The sequence below is a fragment of the Cryptomeria japonica genome, unplaced genomic scaffold, assembly GCF_030272615.1.
Source record: "Cryptomeria japonica unplaced genomic scaffold, Sugi_1.0 HiC_scaffold_479, whole genome shotgun sequence".
Taxonomy (NCBI): Eukaryota; Viridiplantae; Streptophyta; class Pinopsida; order Cupressales; family Cupressaceae; genus Cryptomeria; species Cryptomeria japonica.
This window is the reverse complement of record NW_026729299.1, coordinates 61,404-81,469: the sequence shown is the minus strand read 5'-3', so window position 1 is coordinate 81,469 and position 20,066 is coordinate 61,404. Positions and strand designations below refer to the sequence as shown.

The following is a 20,066-nucleotide window of genomic DNA, read 5'->3' as shown; positions in this document are numbered from 1 at the left end:
CTAGCACAAAAACACTCATAGGGTTTTCAAAGGCATCCCTCAACCTTTTACAATAGAAATCACTATAGCAACGACATCCTGGAGCACCTTGATAGGTCCAATGTCATCAGAACCAAGGGAACACAACATGCCCACAAGTAACTGAATATGGCAAGTACTCAAATAACTAGAAGCAATAGAAGCACAAAATACCACCATAGTGAATTTGCAACAACACAGAGTAGAAAATCTGGTAGGAGCATCAAGAGGGTCCACCGAGCAATAAGAACCTTGCTATCCACCAAATGGTCCAACTCATTATAACTAGGAGTAAACTACATCATACAGACCAATGCCATATTAAGAGCAACCTCAATAGGTTCTTCAACATCAATGAGCACAACAAGTCCCCTAAGAAGATCCACCTTGAAAGAATCCTCGATCAAGTTAGCCTTCCAAATTATCGCCAAGGTAAAAACAACCACAGTTAGGTTAGCAAAAGTAGAGAAATAGAAGATTATCCAAACGTCGTACCAACCCAAGCCACAAACTCAATGCGCAAGATACTGATGCACAAAATACCATCCTATAAAGAAAAAGGATTCAAGCCCCACCTGAAGGCACCAACTATGTAAGGAAACACCAAAGAAGGAATAAAAAACAGTTAGACCAAGGAGTTTTGATTTGGAGTTATTATGTAGCCAGCTTATTCTTTGTTGTGTATAATTTTATTCTATAATTTTGTGATTGTTATCTATTTATTGAAGCCATTGGTTCTCTTGAATAAAAAACTTCTACGTGCCTAAAACATACCTCACTGCATGCCTAAAAATAAACTTTTAACTCACAAGTAGAGTTAATTAATATGATAGGAAATGAAAGCCTTTTATTCCAAAGTACAATTTTCTATCTCTGGACAGTATAGACTTTAGATTATGGATTTTGGATAATTGGAGTCTTGTTGCATCTATTATTGAATTTTTAAAATCTACCTTCTCACAAGAATGGATTGTATTTGGTATGAATTCTTTAAACACAAAAATCCTACTAAGGATTGATCCCTTAAGGTGCAGTTAGCAATGGATAAGTAGATTATTGAAACAAAATTGATTCCATGTTTCTATTTCAAAGTAGTATTATAATACAACCAGTCTCACCACACTGTAACTAGCTAATATCAAAGTTTTATGTATAAAAAAAATTAATTAGTCACTAGAGCTTGGTTAGGAATTAGGGGAAGTAAAATAAATTTATTTCTGATACCTAAATCAAAGCAAGTATGTAAAATAAAAAGTTTGAAAATAGTACAGTTGGAGGAGTTTAGGAGTTGGATGCAAATAGACTATGCAAGAAAGGGCAATATATACACTATAGCAAAAAGATATCTATGAAAGCAATAGGTTTTGATACAAAATATAAGGGAATTCTAAATAAATGTAGAAATAACAAGAAAAAAATGTAGACGCGAAGATAAAAAATATTTCACAAATTTCAAGTGTCATATTTTACAGCATAGATAAGAATGCACATCATACATTTTCAAGTAAATCATACGAGGGTAAATTTTAACAATAAAAAAATCATTCATAAAGACAACATATTTCAAGAAAATATCGCCTTTGATAGAGTGCATGGCCACATTTATATGTATAGAAAAGACTATGGTCTGAATTTGGTATAACAAAGATGTAGTAGAAATTTGCATAGATGTATAGTTGGCTATGACCATTAGATAACTAGTTAGCTAAATAGTTATGAATAGTTGTACTCCGCATGAACATTTTGTAAAGCTACTATTTTTTAAAAAGCATCTTCATGCTTCACATGCAATGAAAGAAAGTCGTTAAAGATGAAGTGGAAGTTATCATAAGTGCGTAGTGCCATGTTATTTCAACTGTACAATGTCATTTTTTTAAAGTAAAGTTTGTGTGTGTACACACTATCGTCTAATGATATATTTGGTGACTCTTTTATTTACATCTTAAGAATACAATTTAAGAGTATGAGAAATAATTTTAGAAAGATGATGTATGAGTTCATTTATAATATATTTATATTACATAAAATCAACCATTTATTTATGTATAAGTCCACTAAAGTCTAATTTTAATGTGTAGAAACAAAATAAATCAACAAACAAATAGTTCTTAAGCTCATTTCATAAAAACAAAAGAAATCATAAATATAAATTCTTCAAACATGAAATTGTTACAAATCTTTGTTTCAAATGATCATAGTGTCAAATATACAATACAAATATTTTTCAAATATAATTGAAAAATTTGTATTTATTTCAAAACTTGATTAAAAAAGATATACTCGTCCAACATGTTAACTTAAATATAATATTCTATCGAGGAAATCATTGTTACACGGAGCGTGCTAGGAATATCTAGACATGACTAGGACGAATGTATTGAATGAAATTGCTGAAATCCATTCTATCTTTGTTCTTCAGTTTGCAAATGCCGATAATTTACTCAGAATTAAGGGCAGTGCAGAAGAAAGCAGAGGGTTTGCGCGAGTTGGACGATATCCCAATGCCTGAAAATCCTTCACATTGTCCGTTGACGTTGGCAACACACACGCCGATCATATCTTTTAGGAGTTTGCTTTGCTGATTTTTAGGTTGAGATGCAAATTCTTCTATTGCCATCCACTGAAAATAAAACAAATTTAAGCCCCACTTAAACGATATTGAAGTTATCCAACTGAACGATATTGAAATAATGTTTAAACACGTACCTTGGCTACTGAAATTTCGGTATCTTGCACAACAATATTAGAAGAAAGAGATCTCAACATACACACGAAGAGCAGATCGGATTTTCCGAAAGGGGCATTGTGACCATCCCTGCAGTTCAATCACAACTATTAGAGAGCTAGATCAAACTTATCCTTCTTCGTACAAACTATGAAACAAGTTACAATTTTTTCTAATGATTAAAGTTTTGCTTACCTGAACCCAACCACTTGTACAAATTCTGTATTAATCTGTAAGAGTACATGAAAATACATAAATTATCAAAAAAAAATGTCGGAAATTATATTGAACATAAGGTAAAAATCCTGATTCAGAGGAAAAAGGTGAGGTAAGTGGCATTTACCCCTGTTTCTTCCTGAACTTCTCTTACGGCCCCTTCCTTAATGCCTTCCCCCTATCAGAAACAAATTGCCGATAAGTACATTAGGTATCGTCTTGTAATTTCATGTAAAAACTGCAGGGTCTTGAATTTAGTTTGATGTGGAAATTTAAACCTGATACCTGGTTAATTCTTCCTGTTGGCATCTTCCACAACCCGGAATCTTTGTAAGGGCCACACTTTTCTTGAACTACTAGAACCTATATTGCCATTGTCACGATAATTTATGTAAGGAAAAAAAAACCTCTTCAAACGAACAACCACTCAAAATAGTGAATGTCTTTTCACACTTCACAGTTACATTGCTACGGACAGGAGGAGAATATTAAGCAGAGTAACTACAATATATAAGAACTGGATTACATCTTTACCTCTCCCTCCTCGTTGAATACAAAAGCTGCAACTCCCGCTTGATGTGAAGCATTATCAGGGATGGTGGGGGGAGTTTGAGGGATCCAATGCACTAACATCACATATGAAGGCTCTGCGTGGTGGTACCCAAATCCCACCTGTAATCCACCAATCAGTATTGAAGCCTAGCCAAATGGGTTGGAGGGAAAAAAACGTCGATGGTAGCAGCGATGTTTTGAAAAACTGACCTCAATCGCAACGGGTACTAGTTTCGCCTGTTCCTTGGGAACTTTAATCCACACCACCTTCTTTCCCTATATACCCAACAAGTATGATGAATTGAGGGTACTATTTATTATTGTCTTGAGGGATATGTATTTAGAGTTAACAAAGCAGTAAGCCCTGACCTGGCGTGCCCATTGAGAAAGTGATGCCTTCAGTGAAGCTGCAAAACGACAAGCATCGTTCTGCATATTCTCTGTGTCAACAATTACACCATCATATCTATCTTCATGGGCTTTGAGCACTTCACATATTTCGTTCAAAACTGTTTCAACATCATTAGTGGTAGCCGAAACCTCGTTCGTTGGGAATGCCATTGTGCAGTGTAAGCAGCGACCTGCCAAAAAATAGTTCAATACCTAGCACAATGAAATGAAAAGGAACCATAGTGGTGCAGGAAGAGATGCTAACCTTCTGAGTAGCTCTGTGAGCAAGATTGAATTTGGCTACTTCCTAACAGACTAAATTAAATTAGTAGTGCAATAGTAATATGTTGTAGAGGGGGGAAGTGTATATATATATATTATTGGCAACAATGAGAGGAGGTTTCTGGGATTTCAGACGAATTCTTCTGCGCTGTTAACAACCAACTACCGCTGCCCTTCCTTACAACGTAAGCGTTACACAAACCAAAAAGGAAAACTGAAAACTTGTATGCAAAGCAACGACAAATAGGGAAAAACTTTATCTTAAAAAATTCTACGGACACGCAAATGATTTATTAGCTTTCTTCGTAAATTCGCAGAGGGGCTATCGAAACTTCTTGTTGATGAAGTAGTATGCTGCGCTAGGGACAAGTATGCTATCGAAACTTCTTGGTAATGAACAACTATGCTGCTACGTCTTAGTAATAATAATACAGAGAAGCGCGTGACCATCTCACAATAAAAAATTCAAAGGCTGAAGGCAAAGCAAATTCAGATTCCGATACACTGATTAATGAAGCAGTAAGCGTTTAACCCTACCGCGCAGCTTCTTGGGACTCTCCCAGTTCGTTCCGCTCGCGACCTTCGTATTTTATTAACTTTCAATATACGACGACTATTTGTTCACGTTGACCTTTTTTAACAAAAATAAAAATAAATATTCTAAAAGAGATTTGAGGTTTCCTTGTCCCCATTTTTTTCCACCACACCATTCATTGTTGCTTCCTTTATCCCCAGATTTTCCCATTACATCACATCATCTATCTTTCATTTTTTCACTCGAAATTTCAATCCTAGTTGTCCTCATTTATATTTTTTGTTGAAAGATTTAATTTCTCTCACTAATGAAATGTAGCCATTAAATGAGAAAGACAAAATATATACACAAAATCTTGTTAATAGAAAAATATTCTAGAAGGAACAAAATAAAGTTAAAATAAAAAAATATTAAATATATGATCAAGTCGGTCTTGATTGTAGAATCATCTATATAATCTCTAAATTCAAAAGACTTCTATATATTCAGGCTTTTGTAATGATTTCAGGCATTAGGTATTAGTTGATGAAGATGATGAAGTGATCAAGAGGATGTGAATGTTGTAGAGTTTAGAGTATTTGTAATATTTATAATCAACGGATGTGTTGTAGCATGCTCAAGAGTTTTGGTAGGACTTTGTGTTTCCTTTAAACGACATCGATCATGTCCTTTTGTTTTGGTTTCTTCGCCATTGGAATTACAATCATAATTTTTCTTATACATCTTACAATCTCATAAAAACTCTTAAACATCTCACAAAGAAAAGATGATCTTACATACCATACTACAATTTTCAAGTGACATGATTTATTTTTGTCATGCCCAAAGAATCTCAAGATTCCTTCCAGTCAGGGTGCCCATTTCCATTTGGCCCCATAAACACAACGTATTATAATATTAAATCAATACAATTTATACTTGGATTCACTAGACATAAAACATGAAATCCTAACTTTAAGCATACTTTCCCATGGTGAATGAAACCTACTCTTTGTTCCACAAGTGGTGTTAGCTAATTGAACACTCGCTAATATATAACAAAAAAGTTGCAATCATACAAATAATAATATATTGCACTTATTTCTTATATAATTCAACAAAATATTTTATCTTAAAGCATCAAATGATGCTCTCTCACCATCTATGGGTGGTCTAGCATAATATGTGAATTCTTTGTTTGAAATTACTGCTTTAGTAAGTGTCTCCTCTCCAAGTGACTGTACTTTAGGTGAAGCTTAGGATAGAGTGTCCAACAAAGTTTAACATCCGATTGTTTCCATGCAATACTTGTTACAGAGTATTTATTTGTTTTCAGAAAGGGTCAACGCGAACAAATAGTCGTAGCATATATGGAATGTCAATAAAATACGGAGAGTCGCAATCGAAACCTGCGTGGCAAGGTTAAACGCTTACTGCTTCGTTATCACTGTTTCAGCCTTCGAATATTTAGTCACGCGCTTTTCTGTTTTCTTATTGTTATTATTGAAACGTAGTACCTAGCGCGCTTACTTGTTCACTAACAAGAAGTTTCAATAGCCTTTCTGCGAATTTCTGATAAGTTTTTCAGGTATCCAATTCCATTATTGCTACGGTTACGCTGTAAGGAAGGGTAGCGGTAGTTAGTTGTTACCCGCGCCGAAGCATTCGTCTGAAATCCCAGAAACTTTCTCTAGTTGTTGCCACGATTTTATATATATATATAAACTCTACCACATACTATTATTGCACTGGCGCTGATTTAATTCAATCTGTTTTGCACACGATTTGGAAATAGGAAGAAGCCAAATTCAATCCTGCTCGCAGGGGTACTCAGAAGCCAAATTCAATTTGCATCGCTAGTTATTGAATATTTTTTTGGCGGGTGGTGTTTACACTGCACAATGGCATTCCCAACAAACGAGGTTTCGGCTACCACTAATGATGTTGACACTGTTTTGTACGAAATATGTGAAGTGCTCAAAGCCCAGGAAGACAGATATGATGGTGTGGTTGTTGACATTGGGAATATGCAAAACGATGCTACTCGTTTTGCAGCTTCGCTCAGGGCATCACTTTCTCATTGGGCACGCCAGGTCAGTGTTTACTGCTTTGTTAACTCTAAATACAAATCTCTCAAGACATTAGTAAGTAAGTGCACATTTCTTATCATGGGAATGTAGCAAGCTTTGGATAGCAATGTGAGTTGAGAAACACAAGGGTTAAGGTGATAGCATAGTCTTTTTATACATGATTTTATGTGGTTTCCTTAGTTCCTATAGTCATTACCTACACTTTCTCATCATATTTTGCCCATTACCTGCTACAACTAGTATTTTTTGTCGTTGTCACCTACTTTTCTTAGCATTTCACATACACTAATGTTACAATATATTACATTATGTTACAAAAGTGTAAGTTATGTCAACATGCTCCTTTGATCCAATCTTCACCCAATATGATCCAAATTAGGAGGTTTTGTACAATGTTTATTTGTTGATAAGTCTTTGGCCAATGTATGTTTGGATGGGGTTTGATTGGTTTTTGTTTTTGTTTGGTTTGGTTTTGAAGTTTGAGCAAGATTCTTGAATATTTTGTAAAAGAGATTGTTGATTTAACATAACAAAATGCATAACACATAAGGAAGATAAACGAGGACTTTCATTTTTGCTTAAAAGAGCAATGAACATACCATTAACATGTGCTCATAGGTTTGATGTAAAATTCCAGCCAATAAAAATATAGAAATCAACTCCAAATAATGGTAAAAGCCTAAACAGACTCTAAGGTTTGAAATCTTTCATCCCAAAATGTAGCAGCTGACTAAAATAGAGTTGGAAATAGATAGTAATGGCCTCTAGAAGGTTCGCCCTGCAACCAATTGTAGAAAATATGCCCTCAAACTGATTGATTTGCTCATAAATCCTCAAAGAAGGCTGCCATATGTACACTGAAGTCGTATTTTGATGGAAATTGATACCCTGAGAGATGGGTTTTCATCCAAATCGCTCATATCTTCTAGAAGTTGGCGTTCCTAGAAGCCCAAAACTGTTGAAACCCTCATGCAAGCTGTTGATTTGAGATTGGAGAGGTAAGAATGAATCCAAATAATAGACAAAATGCCTTTTCATCTATTTTGGGGTTACTATTTGGCCTTAAAATCATAAAATATCCTTGAGGGTCTAATTTCTCATTGTGAACTTGGCCCCCTTTTAAAAAACAACTGAAGTTACTAGGATGGGGGGCACTTTTTACTATTCATCTTATGTTTCTCTATTACTATTCACATAGGGCCAACTTTAATATTTCAATTTTAACCATGGATTCAACCCCAAAACTCCAATCTAAAAGGCCCAAAAAGCTCCCTACTGAGTTCCACAATCCCTAATTGGGTCCCCAAACCACACTTCTGACCTACAGGACCCCTAATAGTAGGCCAACCTCAGCTCAAGTTTAAGATGCCTAAGGAAGGGACATTATAGTCCTCCCTTCCTGAGATTGCTTGCCCTCAAGCAAACACCAAACAACTCGTTTCTCCACTCTAATTAAAATACTCAAGCACCACAAACCACATGAAGCAACATATTGGAATCCATATGGAATAATGTACCAAGCAAATCAATATCTAGATCCCATACCAAAATGAAAAATTTGTTGTAGAAGATGAAGTAGGGGAATATCAAATGATCACCATGAAGTAACCATACAAGCATGTAGAATACCAAAACAATGTGAAAGCGAACCCCCACATGCCAATGAACCAACATAAATGGCCACTCAACTTCGCTATCATAACTTTGATCAACAATACATGAGATATCAAACCTGTCAACAAACCAATGCCAATCAACAAAAATAACCACACACTCCAACTCTATCCCGAAGGTATATCTCCAAACACTCTCATACCACTGGGAAACTGATGTAGACAATGAAAAGTCTGGATATGCCATATGATTCCAACTAGGACAGTCACTAGTCCATAAGGAATCGAAGAATATGAAGTCACCAATCAACAAAGATATCACTGCCATATCAAGTGAAATAGGTGACAAACTCAAAAGTGAAGTATGTATGCCAACACTGCTCAACACAAACAGCTCTTGAGTGGCTGGCCCACTAAGAAAAAAATCAACAAAATCACTATCATCACTGAGAGAATGAGCAAATACTTCAAATGGAAACTTTGAATTAAGCAACTCATGTCTCTCATCATCAAATGAAAGGTGAAAATCGCAAACATGTTGAAGATTGATCTTGGCTTGTTGAGCCAATAACATGGCTTGCCTTGCCCTTTCTAGCCAATCATCATTCATTATTTGGGTCTGAGTTATATCAGTTGATCTAAAGTTTCTAAACCCACTCCTAAAATGAGATATACCATGTGACTTATCATGACCAAAGCATTCTTCATGAATACCCACCATAATAGAATTATTATGACTCATTTCCCAATGATTAGGAGTGCCAACATCATGAAAAGGGGAGGATAAATCACTGTTCTTATAAGTCAACGAATGAGGACTTAATTGTTCCCTTGTATTCATACCTTTAGATTCATCAAGCATATTGGCTACATCAAGGGTTGGTTTTAAAGATATAACTACTAAAGTTACCAAAGCATGATGCAATTCCTTTGTACCAATGAGTTTTTTGAATGTATACCTTTATTAAGTCCCATTGCCAAGAATGAAGTATCATCACATGAAGATATTATATCGCCACTAGCACCATGTACCAAAGTTTTCATGTTATGAGTATAAGGAGATATATTGTTGCTGTCATAAATGGAATTATAATCCGATTTATCCCCATACCTCCAATTGGTATTATCATCATCAAGATATGCTTGCGTACACTTGGCTGCCACAATTTTTGGGTTATCATTATTGGTAGCCTTTCTTGAGACATGGACCAGCTAGGACTCGAACCTAGGACCTTCCATATGTTGTTGGAGTGCTCTACCACTGAGCTATTGGCCCCTCTTGGACCAGTCCATCATCGATCCGGGTGTGGCTTATTTCCAACACCAACACCCCCTCCTTAAGCCACACCTCTCGTGTGCTTGGGGCTCCTAGCCTGGACCTAGCACTGATACCATGTTGAGACATGGACCAGCTAGGACTCAAACCTAGGACCTTCCATACGATGTTGGAGTGCTCTACCACTGAGCTACTGGCCCCTCTTGGACTAGTCCATCGTCGGTCTGGGTGTGGCTTATTTCCAACACCAACAGCCTTCAACACAATTTGTTTACTTCTATAGGTAAACTCAAGCTCCATGTTGTCTTCTTCCCTAACCAATTATGTCTTCCAAGTGTGATCAAGGAATGATATAATTATGAAACAAAGACACAATGCCCAACCTTGCATGCAATGGGGTTCTTTAATTCTTATCACATGCTCTTGCATAACAAGATGAATGAAACCATGTAAAAATGGGAGATGGTTAATCATCATCATGAGACCCACCTTTATTTTGTACCTTCCAAGTTTGCCTTCATAGATGCTTTCATAGCTTGTTGTCCAAAGGTGCATGATATACTGAAAACTCCCCTCATGAGCTATCAAATTTATCACCTCAAAGTTGTTGTTATAAATTAGATCGGCAACTAAAATGAACTCAATGATGTATGCATAACCATGCATAAGAAAGAAACCCATCTCATACACCTTACCTATTGAGTAAATGTGTCTCCACACTCTCCAATCCAACCCATAAACTGAGGTAGACCTAGATAAATCTAGAAATACAATGTATAACAACGTAGGACAGCCATGTGTCAACCATGAATCCATGAAAATTATGTCACATCCCAACCAATAAACAGCTGCATAAGCATATGAAATAGGTGATAAATCCATAGTTGTATTGTAGTTATCTCCCTTAATACCCAAAGTCAACGAATGAGTGGTTGATCCACTAAACATGTAACCCATTAAATCATGATACACCTTATTAAAATTGCCAATATCAACTAAAAACTTAGAATTTTGGATGTTAGACAACTCTTGCTTCTCATCATTTATGGAGCCGTGTGAATCAAACTCTTGTTGAAGGTGAAGCTTGGCTTGATGAGCCATCAATTGGGCATTCCTTGCCTTCACTTGCCAACCCTCTTCCATTCTTTGCAACTGATTTAATGTTATTGTCCCTAAGTTTACAAATTCACTCCTCTCATAGGATGCATTATCACAAATATTATGTCTAACCTTTGCATCTTTTACCCCATTAATTGGAGAGCCCATAGCACTTACTTTTTCATGAAAATAGGCAGCTAACTCATGGGTATATAGAGATATAGTGTTGCGGTCCTTAATCGGGGATTCAAGATTGATTGCACCCTTTCTTTCGGTGCTTTGTAAGTCTTCAATATTAGAGTACACTTGCATACACTTGGCATCCCAAACTTGTAGCATTTCATGTCTTGAAGCCAAGTCATTATCATGCGCCATCGATTTATCACAAATTGATTCATGCCCTTCTTCAACTGCTGATATAAAATTAGATTGTTGGCAATTTGAAGTTTCAACCTTTACCTCATTCTTGTGAATCCACTCACTAATGTCTACCATGCTACATTTCTTGTCACCACTATCCCTCTTGGATTTGTGCCCATGTGATGTCACAATATTGTTGTCCGGACTCAAAGAACCAAAATTATGCTCATACCTTTCCAAGGTGTCTTTATTGCTCTTTCTTTTATCTTTTTGAAGGAAGATGGTTCCTCCATGAGTGTTGGCCTATGAGGTGTGACCTGATGCAAGTAACATAAATTTCTAGCTGCTAAAGTTGATCTATCTTTCATTACAAACCAAACATTATCAAGTTGTAAGATCTTATTATTAGGGAATCTCTTAGTCTCTATAGTCAATTGTCTGATACAAAATGCCTCATATGATCTTAGCAATTGTTCTTTCATTGTAGATAATGCATGTTTAATGAAAACAAAATCAATAATGTCTCCTTCTACACAAATGGGTATAATAGTAGTGGTTGGTCCACCAAGTGCGTGTCCATTATCATCATAGTTTTGAACCTTGAAAGAACTCTCTAAAAGAGGAAACTCATGATCCTCATGATGCAAACTAGATAAACATTCTGAACTTTCTAAATTATACCCCTTCCCTTGTTCACACACAACATGTTCTTCTTGTTTGTTTACCTCAAGAAGGTCTTCCTTTGCATGCTCCACTTGTATACATTCTTCTCTTGGAAGAAATAATGATCTAATGTATGATTCCCTTTGTTTCCTTGCATTATCTAGCCGATTGCATAGTTCCTTGCCTCTTGTAGATGTTGTCTTGCTTGGGCAGCAAGCATCTTTGCCTTCTTAGCTCTTTGTAACCACCCATCACACATATCTTGTGTCCTTTTAACATCTTCCATGTTATGATGTACAAGGTTAGAACCTTTGTGGCTTGAATCCACAATATATACTTCATGTTTGACTCCTAAATCTAGAGTGCCATGTTTCGGTTTTTCTTCATGTGTAGGAATTTTGTCATCATAGGAATGAACTATCACACTAGAAGATGCATTGTGATCACCTAAAGAATCCATACCATTATTATCCATACTAATCTCACGCCATACATCAAGGGGAGCCATGCTTATCTCTCCTATAAAGTCTTCTTATGGATCTTCATGCAAAAATGATGAAGCCTCATGTGAGTCATTCCCCAATGCTATCCTTTTATCTTCAAGAACCAGATTTGCATGCTTATCAAATTCTTCATGTAGATTTCTGCATACTTCATTTGAATAATATTTCCTCTTACAGTGGTGATTTGAACTTATAGATACCAACTCATCATCATCATCTTCGGATATACCCATAAATTGTGTGAAGGAAAGGAAGTAACATATCTTCTTAGGAAGGGGGCAATACTTATGATAGTTGTTCATAATTGCATCATTTGTTGCCATGGCATGAGGTCTCTTAATTGACCTTGTAGATGGAGATGAACTCAAACCAAACTGAGGTGAAAAGAACTGATCTTTACCCAACAGGTTGGCAAGATCATGGCTCTGATACTACTGAAAGATCCCCAATCCAATTTTCACCCAATCTAATCCAAATTAAGAGGTTTTGTGCAATGCTTATTTGATGCTAAGTCTTTGGTCGGTGTATGTTTGGATGGGGTTTGACTGGTTTTTGTTTTTGTTTGGTTTGGTTTTGAAGTTTAAGCAAGATTCTTGAATATTGTGTAAAAGAGATTGTTGATTTAAAATAATAAAATGCATAACACATAAGGAAGATAAACAAGAACTTTCTTTTTTGCTTAAAAGAGCAATGAACATACCATTAACATGTGCTCATAGGTCTAATGTAAAAGTCCAGCCAATAAAAATATAGAAATCAGCTCCAAATAATGGTAAAACCCTAAATAGACTCTAGGGTTTGAAATCCTTCATCCCAAAATGTAGTGGCTAACTAAAATAGAGTTGGATTTAGATAGTAATGACCTCTAGAAGGTCTACCCTGCAACCAATTGTAGAAAATCTACCCTCAAACTGATAGATCTGCTCATAAATCCTCAAAGAAGGTTGTCATATGTACATTGAAGTTGTATTCTGATGGAAATCGATACCCTAAGATATGGGTTTTCGTCCAAATCTCCCAAATCTTCCAGAAGTTGGCGTTCCTAGAAGCCCAAAGCTATTGAAACCCTCATGCAAACTTTTGATTTGAAATTGGAGAGGTAAGAATAAATCCAAGTAATAAACAAAATGTCTTTTTATTTATTTTGGGGCTACTATTTGGCCTTAAAATCATAAAATATCTTTGAGGGTCTAATTTCTCATTGTGAACTTGGCCCCCTTTTAAAAAACAACTCAAGTTACTAGGATGGGGGACACTTTTTACTATTCATCTTATGTTTCTATGTTACTATTCACATAAGACAACTTTAATATTTCAATTTTAACCATGGATTCAACCCCAGAACTCCAATCTAAAAGGCCCAAAAAGCTCCCTGTTGAGTTTCACAACCCTTGATTGGGTCCCCAAACCACACTGTTGACCTACGAGACCCTAATAGTAAGCCAACCTTCGCTCAAGTCTAAGATGCCTAAGGCACATTATAGTCACCTAAAATCACCACAGTCTTGTGTGTTGGGATTTAGTTTATTTGTATATGCTTCTTTGTTTTAATATAATTTTGACCTTCTTCTAGTTTCTTCTATGCCTTGAGTTTGGTCTAGTTTAAATTAAGAATGCTCTCTGAAATCTATAGACTCTCTAGGAAGTGACTTCAGGTTTGCATTGCATACATGCTTCTAATATTTCATCACTATCAATGCTATCAATTTCGCTCTTGAGCTCCAATTCTCCTTCAATATTCAAATTTTCCTCCTCTTGTTCATCCAAAAGGCTAGAGTTAGTATAGAGATTCTTAACATACTCTCTAGCCTAGTCTTGCGCGATTTCCTCAATATAGCTTGTATCCTCCAGGTTAGCTAAAGGGATTCTAATTATTATGGTGTCATCAACAAATTATGAGATATCCTCTTTTTGGCAGTCTACAATACCATTTGATTTTACAAACAATCTCAGGCCTAGTAGAGCCTGGAATGTGTTAAAAGGTTCCACCACCTCAAAGTCAACACATTGTTTGATTCCTTTGATATTAACCTCTACATTCTTCCATGTGCCTAAAGTTTTCATTCCAAAGCCATTAGCTAAACAAACATTCATGGGTGTTTTAACTAGTTTCAATCTGCCTAATTTTTCCCATGTTGCAGAGGGTATGATATTGAGGTCCACTCCAAGATAAATCATTACATACTTAACCTTATGATCATTTAATTGGACATGTATAAGTAAGGGACCATCCTTCTAATTCTAGTCCTCTGAAAGTTTATTCACATATGGCTACTTTAACTTAACTACCAAATCTTTCTCTCTAGCCATGGCAGCCTGATCCTTTAATATCCTAACATCTTGTTTAGTAAAACATGCCACGTCTTCCTATATCTATTGCTAAATGGATTGCTTTGCCTATTCTATTACCTTATCATGATGCTTCTTATCCAATTGGAACAATGTCAATTTATTGGCTTCCTTAGCTTCTTCTAGGCTATAATAGTCATTGAATCCTTCTTTGTTAAATTTTAGGATCAGACTGATAAATATAGATAGCAAAATTAGAGAATCAAATCCTTGAACACAAAGAACACCAAAATACCCTAAAAAACACCTCCCTCTTGGAGATGAAAAACCTAGCAACTAAATCCAGATCTTTATTAGACAAATCAGTATGAGACTTTACAACTATACTTCAACACTTGAAGTATTCAGAACAGCAGGGTAAGCATAGTAGAATAACACAATAAGAACTTATCTGGAACACAACTTGCAAATCAAGGAGAATATTCTGTGTCTTTCAAGTTTGTTGACCCTAGAATGAAGTCGTTGTCATTAGGGATGACTTTGTTGTTCTTGACAGTATCTTCACTGTCCTTAAGTATATCTTCGTTGACTGTGGAATGATGTCCGCTGACCTTAGGAGAAGGTTGTTGCTGATAGGAATATAATTCGTTGATCACTGTGTAAATGCATTATTAAGATGGACCCAAGCATGTAACAAGCAAAGCAATCAAATGTGATTATTGGGCTAGACCCAAATGTGTAACGTGAGGTAGCATGGAAGGAAATTAAATATAATTATTGAGCTAGACCCAAATGTAACGTGAGGAATGTATTATGACAATGTAATATAATTTAGATAAACATGCAAGCCGACTTAGTGGTAATTGGGGCCAAATGGTTGACATAAAACTATCAACAAATCGAGTCATTCTACAATCATATACCACGGATATAATTTCCTCTTCTATATCAGCCAACTCTCCTTGTGTGAAATTACTTAAGGATATTGATAGGCGAAGTTGAAGGCTCTCCTTGTGCGAACTTGAAGGCTCTCCCTATGTGATTCTGCTCCAGCCTATCTCAGACATCTGTTGTTGATCTCCTTTAGTCATATGTTGTTGATTAGAGTTGCATCCATCATTGCTCCGCTAACTTGTTGTTTGGAAAGCAATCTGAGATAAGTTCGCCATATTGTAATTGCCTACATTTGAGACAATACATATTATATTTAAGGTTGGGTTTTTCACCTCCAAGAGGGAGTTTTTCCCAGGGTATTGGTGTTTTTTGTCATGTGCTTTATTGTTGTTATTGTTTATTCATAGTTTAATTATAATCTAATTGCTTAAATTAACATCTGATTGCTTAAAATTAACATGGTATCAGAGCTTTAGGTTCATTCAAAATAATCAAATTATTAGTTGTCCTTCACTTTCAGTTTGATGGTTTAGTTTTGCAAGATGGTTACAGGTCTGAAAGTAGAGGATAGACTTGAAGGTGCCCTCAATTTTACATCATGGAAGGTTTGTGTCCTCCTTGCTCTTGAAGAATTAGAGCTATTACAGTTTGTGGAAGACATGGATCTGACTGAACCTTCGGATCCGGAAGAGCTAAAGCAATTCAAGAAGAATGCTCTCAAAGCAAAGAAGTTCCTTATTGATTCTATGAAGGATCATCTTGTTCCAGTCATCTCCAAATTGAAGACAAATCGAGAGATGTTTAAATATCTAGAAGGGATAAATGAGATCAACAACATGAACTGGACACTTACATTGAGGCAGCAACTTCTTCAAGTCAAAATGTGCAAAGGAGATTCAGTCATGTCCTTCTTCATGAAGATTTCAGAATTGAAGGACCAACTCAGCGCCATTGGAAGCGAAGTTGTGGACAAGGATATTGTCATGATTGTTTGAATGGTCTTCCTGACTCTTGGGATCCTTTCATTCAAAGCATAAGTGGAAGAGTTGAATTCCCTTCCTTCGATCACCTTCGATCAGATTGCATTCAAGAGGAGTCACGCCTTGCTACCAGAGAAATGCATAAAGGCTCTCCTGGAGGAGATCAACATGTGCTTGCATCTCAACATGTTCGAAGAAAGGGAGACCATTGGAAGAAGAACAACTTCAAAAGAGATCTAGAGATTTCAGACCTCCTACTTTCGATTCAAGGAAGAAGCCAAAGGGATCTTTCACGTGTCTGTTGCTTCATATGCGACAAGTTTGGACATTATGCCAAAGAATGTCAGAATCCGCCCATGCAAAAGGGGGCCAACCTAAATGAAGTTGCAAAATCAGAGGATAATGAAGACTATCTCTTCATTTATGCCTTGTCTAGCAATGTGCCAATCGATAGTAACACTTGGTTGATAGACAGTGGTGCATCTAAACACATCACGGGATATCGGGAGCATCTCTCAGACTTGATGGAGAAAGAGTCCAATCTTCATGTGGTAATTGGTGATGATGCTCAGTATTCGGTAAGAGGTTTTGGTAGCACTTCTTTAAATTTAGAATCTGGCATGTCCTTACATCTTAGTGATATTGTATTTGTCCCTGGAATTAAGAGGAATTTAATTTCTATTTCTGCCCTAGAAGATAAAGGTTATCAAATAGCATTTTTTGAGGGTAAAGTACTTGCATGGCCTAAGAAATATAGTATTAAATATTCTCATGTTATTGGAAATAGATATGATAGTTTGTATAAGCTTTCAGCTAACCCCATTTGAGCACTCATTCATGAAGCCCTTGAATCTTGCGAACTATGGCATAGAAGGCTCGGTCATCTTCACTATCAGGCACTTCCTTCACTTGAAAAGATGGTTAAAGGTATACCTAAACTTAATCAATCTCATGATGATGCTTGCAAAGATTGTGCATTAGGTAAGAACACTAAAAGTCCATTTCATAAAAGTGAAAGTAGAGCTAAGGAAAAATTAGCACTTGTTCATTCTAATCTATGTGGACCCGTGTTTGTTCCTTCACCTAGCAGATTTCTATACTATGTTACATTTATTGATGATTTCTCTAGAAAGACTTGGATTTACTTTCTAAAATTTAAAGAATCTAATGAAGTGTTAAGTAGGTTCAAAGAATTTAAAGCTCTAGCTGAAAATATGTATGGTGAAAGGATTAAAGTGTTAAGATCTGACAATGGAGGTTAATACACCTCAAGTGGCTTCAATGACTTTTGTGTAGAAATAGGAATTAAGAGGGAGTTCTACGTTCCCTACAATCCTCAGCAAAATGGTGTAGTTGAACAAAAGAATAGAGCCATTGTTGAAGTTGCCAAAGCTATGATTCACGATCAAGACCTGCAAACCTCCTTATGGGCTGAAGTATCCAAGACTGCAGTGTACATTCAGAATAGATGCCCTCATCGTGTCCTAAAGAACACAACTCCCGAGGAAGCTTTCACTGGAGTCAAACCAGATATCAGCCACCTAAAGATCTTTAGAAGTCCTGTATATGTTCATGTGCCAAAGGAAAAGAGTATTAAGTTAGAGTCTTTAAAGTATTTAATGGTGAAATGCTAATTCTCGTTCTATATGTGGATGATTTATTTCTAACTGGTGAAGATAATCTCATCATTAGGTGTAAGAAAAAATTAACTACTGAATTTGAAATGAAGGATCTAGGTATAATGCATTACTTTCTAGGGTTAGAAGTGTGGCAAAGACCTAATGAAATTATTCTAAGTCAAGGTAAATATGCTATTGATATTTTGAAAAGATTTGGTATGATGGATTGTAAACCTATGTCTACTGTTATGGAAACTAACTTGAAGAAGTTGAGTATTTTTGCAACTAACTCTGATTTTGCAGATCCTTCAGAGTACAGGCAGTTGATTGGATCCTTGATGTATCTAGTCAACACTAGACCAAATATTTGCTATGCAATGAGTGCACTTAGCCAATTCATGAATCAGCCAAAGAATGTTCACTTGGTGGCAGCCAAGCACATCCTGAGATACTTGCGTGGAACAGTTGGCTATGGACTGACGTATCCAATCAACACAGTAATCAATTTGGAAGGCTACTCTGATTTTGATTGGGCTGGAAGTGTTACTGACAGGAAAAGCACTTCAGGAATCTATTTCAGCTTGGGTTCCGCTATGATCTCTTGGGCCAGTAGGAAACAGTCCTCAGTTGCATTAAGTACTGCAGAAGCTGAATACATTGCTTCAAGTGTGGCAACTAGAGAAGCAGTTTGGCTTCGCAAGCTAATTGTTGGGTTGTTTGGACAACCTTGGGAATTCACTATTATTTATTGTGATAATCAGAGTTGTATTAAAATGTCTAATGATCGTGTGTTGCATGACAGGTCAAAACATGTGGAAACTCACTATCACTATGTTCTTGATATGGCACAAAGAGGTGCCATCCAGCTGAAATATATCAGCACTGATGAATAGGTTTCATATGTTTTCACCAAGCCTCTAGCTCGAGTGAAGTTTGAGTACTTCAGAGAGAAGCTTGGAATTGTGGAGAACACAACATTGATTGAGAGGGAGTCTCAGTATCAGTGATGCCATTTAGTTTGCATCCTCCACCCTCTGCGAGTAATGCAAGGTGGAGTCACCCTCTGCGGGCAATGCAAGGTGACATTGTATCCTTCCCTAGGAGAAGGTTGAGGTGTAAGACCTCTTCCACCCTGTTGGGTCTCAAATCAGTAGATTGGATAGGTTCTAAGGAAATGTCAACTCCTATGATCAAACCCTCCAATTGACTTGGCCAACTTATAGAGCGAACCTATTTGGTTACTAACTCTCTCACTTTAGGCTCTGCGGGACCTAGGAGGGTATTCCTACTCACTAGTTGTTCCTTCAACTAGTGCTTTTTATAGAAGATTTAGTGTCTTAATCTGATATCTCCCAGTCTTAGAATGGCATAAGTTTCTTAAACAGGCTTATTTGAGATGTGTGTATTGATCTATGTATCTTACAAAAGTATATATGTTACACTTTGGCTAAATTACCTACTATACCTACTCTACTAATCCTAATGCTTAAAAGTAAAGGGTAATTGTTATGGTTAAAGGGTTTGTTTACAAATGAGCAGTGTATTTCCTCTTATTTAGGCTACAGAGTCTTATATTTCACTAGGACTTCATGTATGCTTCTATGAGACAATTTTCAAATCTACCCCTTTGGTAAATCTGTCAGTTACTTTCCCTCAAAAAGATTCGTTAACTGTTTTATTCTATAATTTGCTTGAATGAATTTAACCCTTACTTTAAGAGACCATTCAAGGAAGAATTACCAGGAACAATTACAATTCACAAGTAAGTCTTTTATTCAAACTTATAACGATAAGAACATAAACTTCACTAAGAAGACACAAGCAACCTTATCTTCTTCGAGATAATATCGTAGAACAACTGCCTACTGAAAATATGTTAACTCTCAACACATATGAGAAAGAAAATGCAACTGGTTATTTTTGATAAAAAGTTTAAAAGTACAAAATTGCCTCCATCTCAAGTATCTCTCCTCCCCCTCTCTTT

General features: G+C 36.3%; 1 protein-coding gene and 1 long non-coding RNA gene across 2 annotated transcripts; both read right to left on the bottom strand.

Annotated features, from left to right (window-relative positions):
- Positions 1-2,201: 2,201 nt before the first annotated feature.
- On the bottom strand, positions 2,202-2,997 carry LOC131871886 (nudix hydrolase 2-like). Its single transcript, XM_059216016.1, has 3 exons — positions 2,939-2,997; positions 2,725-2,833; positions 2,202-2,638 (listed from the first exon to the last, which is right to left on the bottom strand). The coding sequence occupies exons 1-3, from the start codon at positions 2,995-2,997 to the stop codon at positions 2,456-2,458; spliced, it is 351 nt and encodes a 116-aa protein (XP_059071999.1). The 3' UTR covers positions 2,202-2,455.
- Positions 2,998-3,080: 83 nt separating this feature from the next.
- LOC131871888 (uncharacterized) lies at positions 3,081-4,240 on the bottom strand. The gene is made up of 3 exons (XR_009370077.1): positions 4,167-4,240; positions 3,245-4,092; positions 3,081-3,137 (listed from the first exon to the last, which is right to left on the bottom strand). It is a non-coding gene; the product is annotated as an uncharacterized LOC131871888 (long non-coding RNA).
- Positions 4,241-20,066: the final 15,826 nt, after the last annotated feature.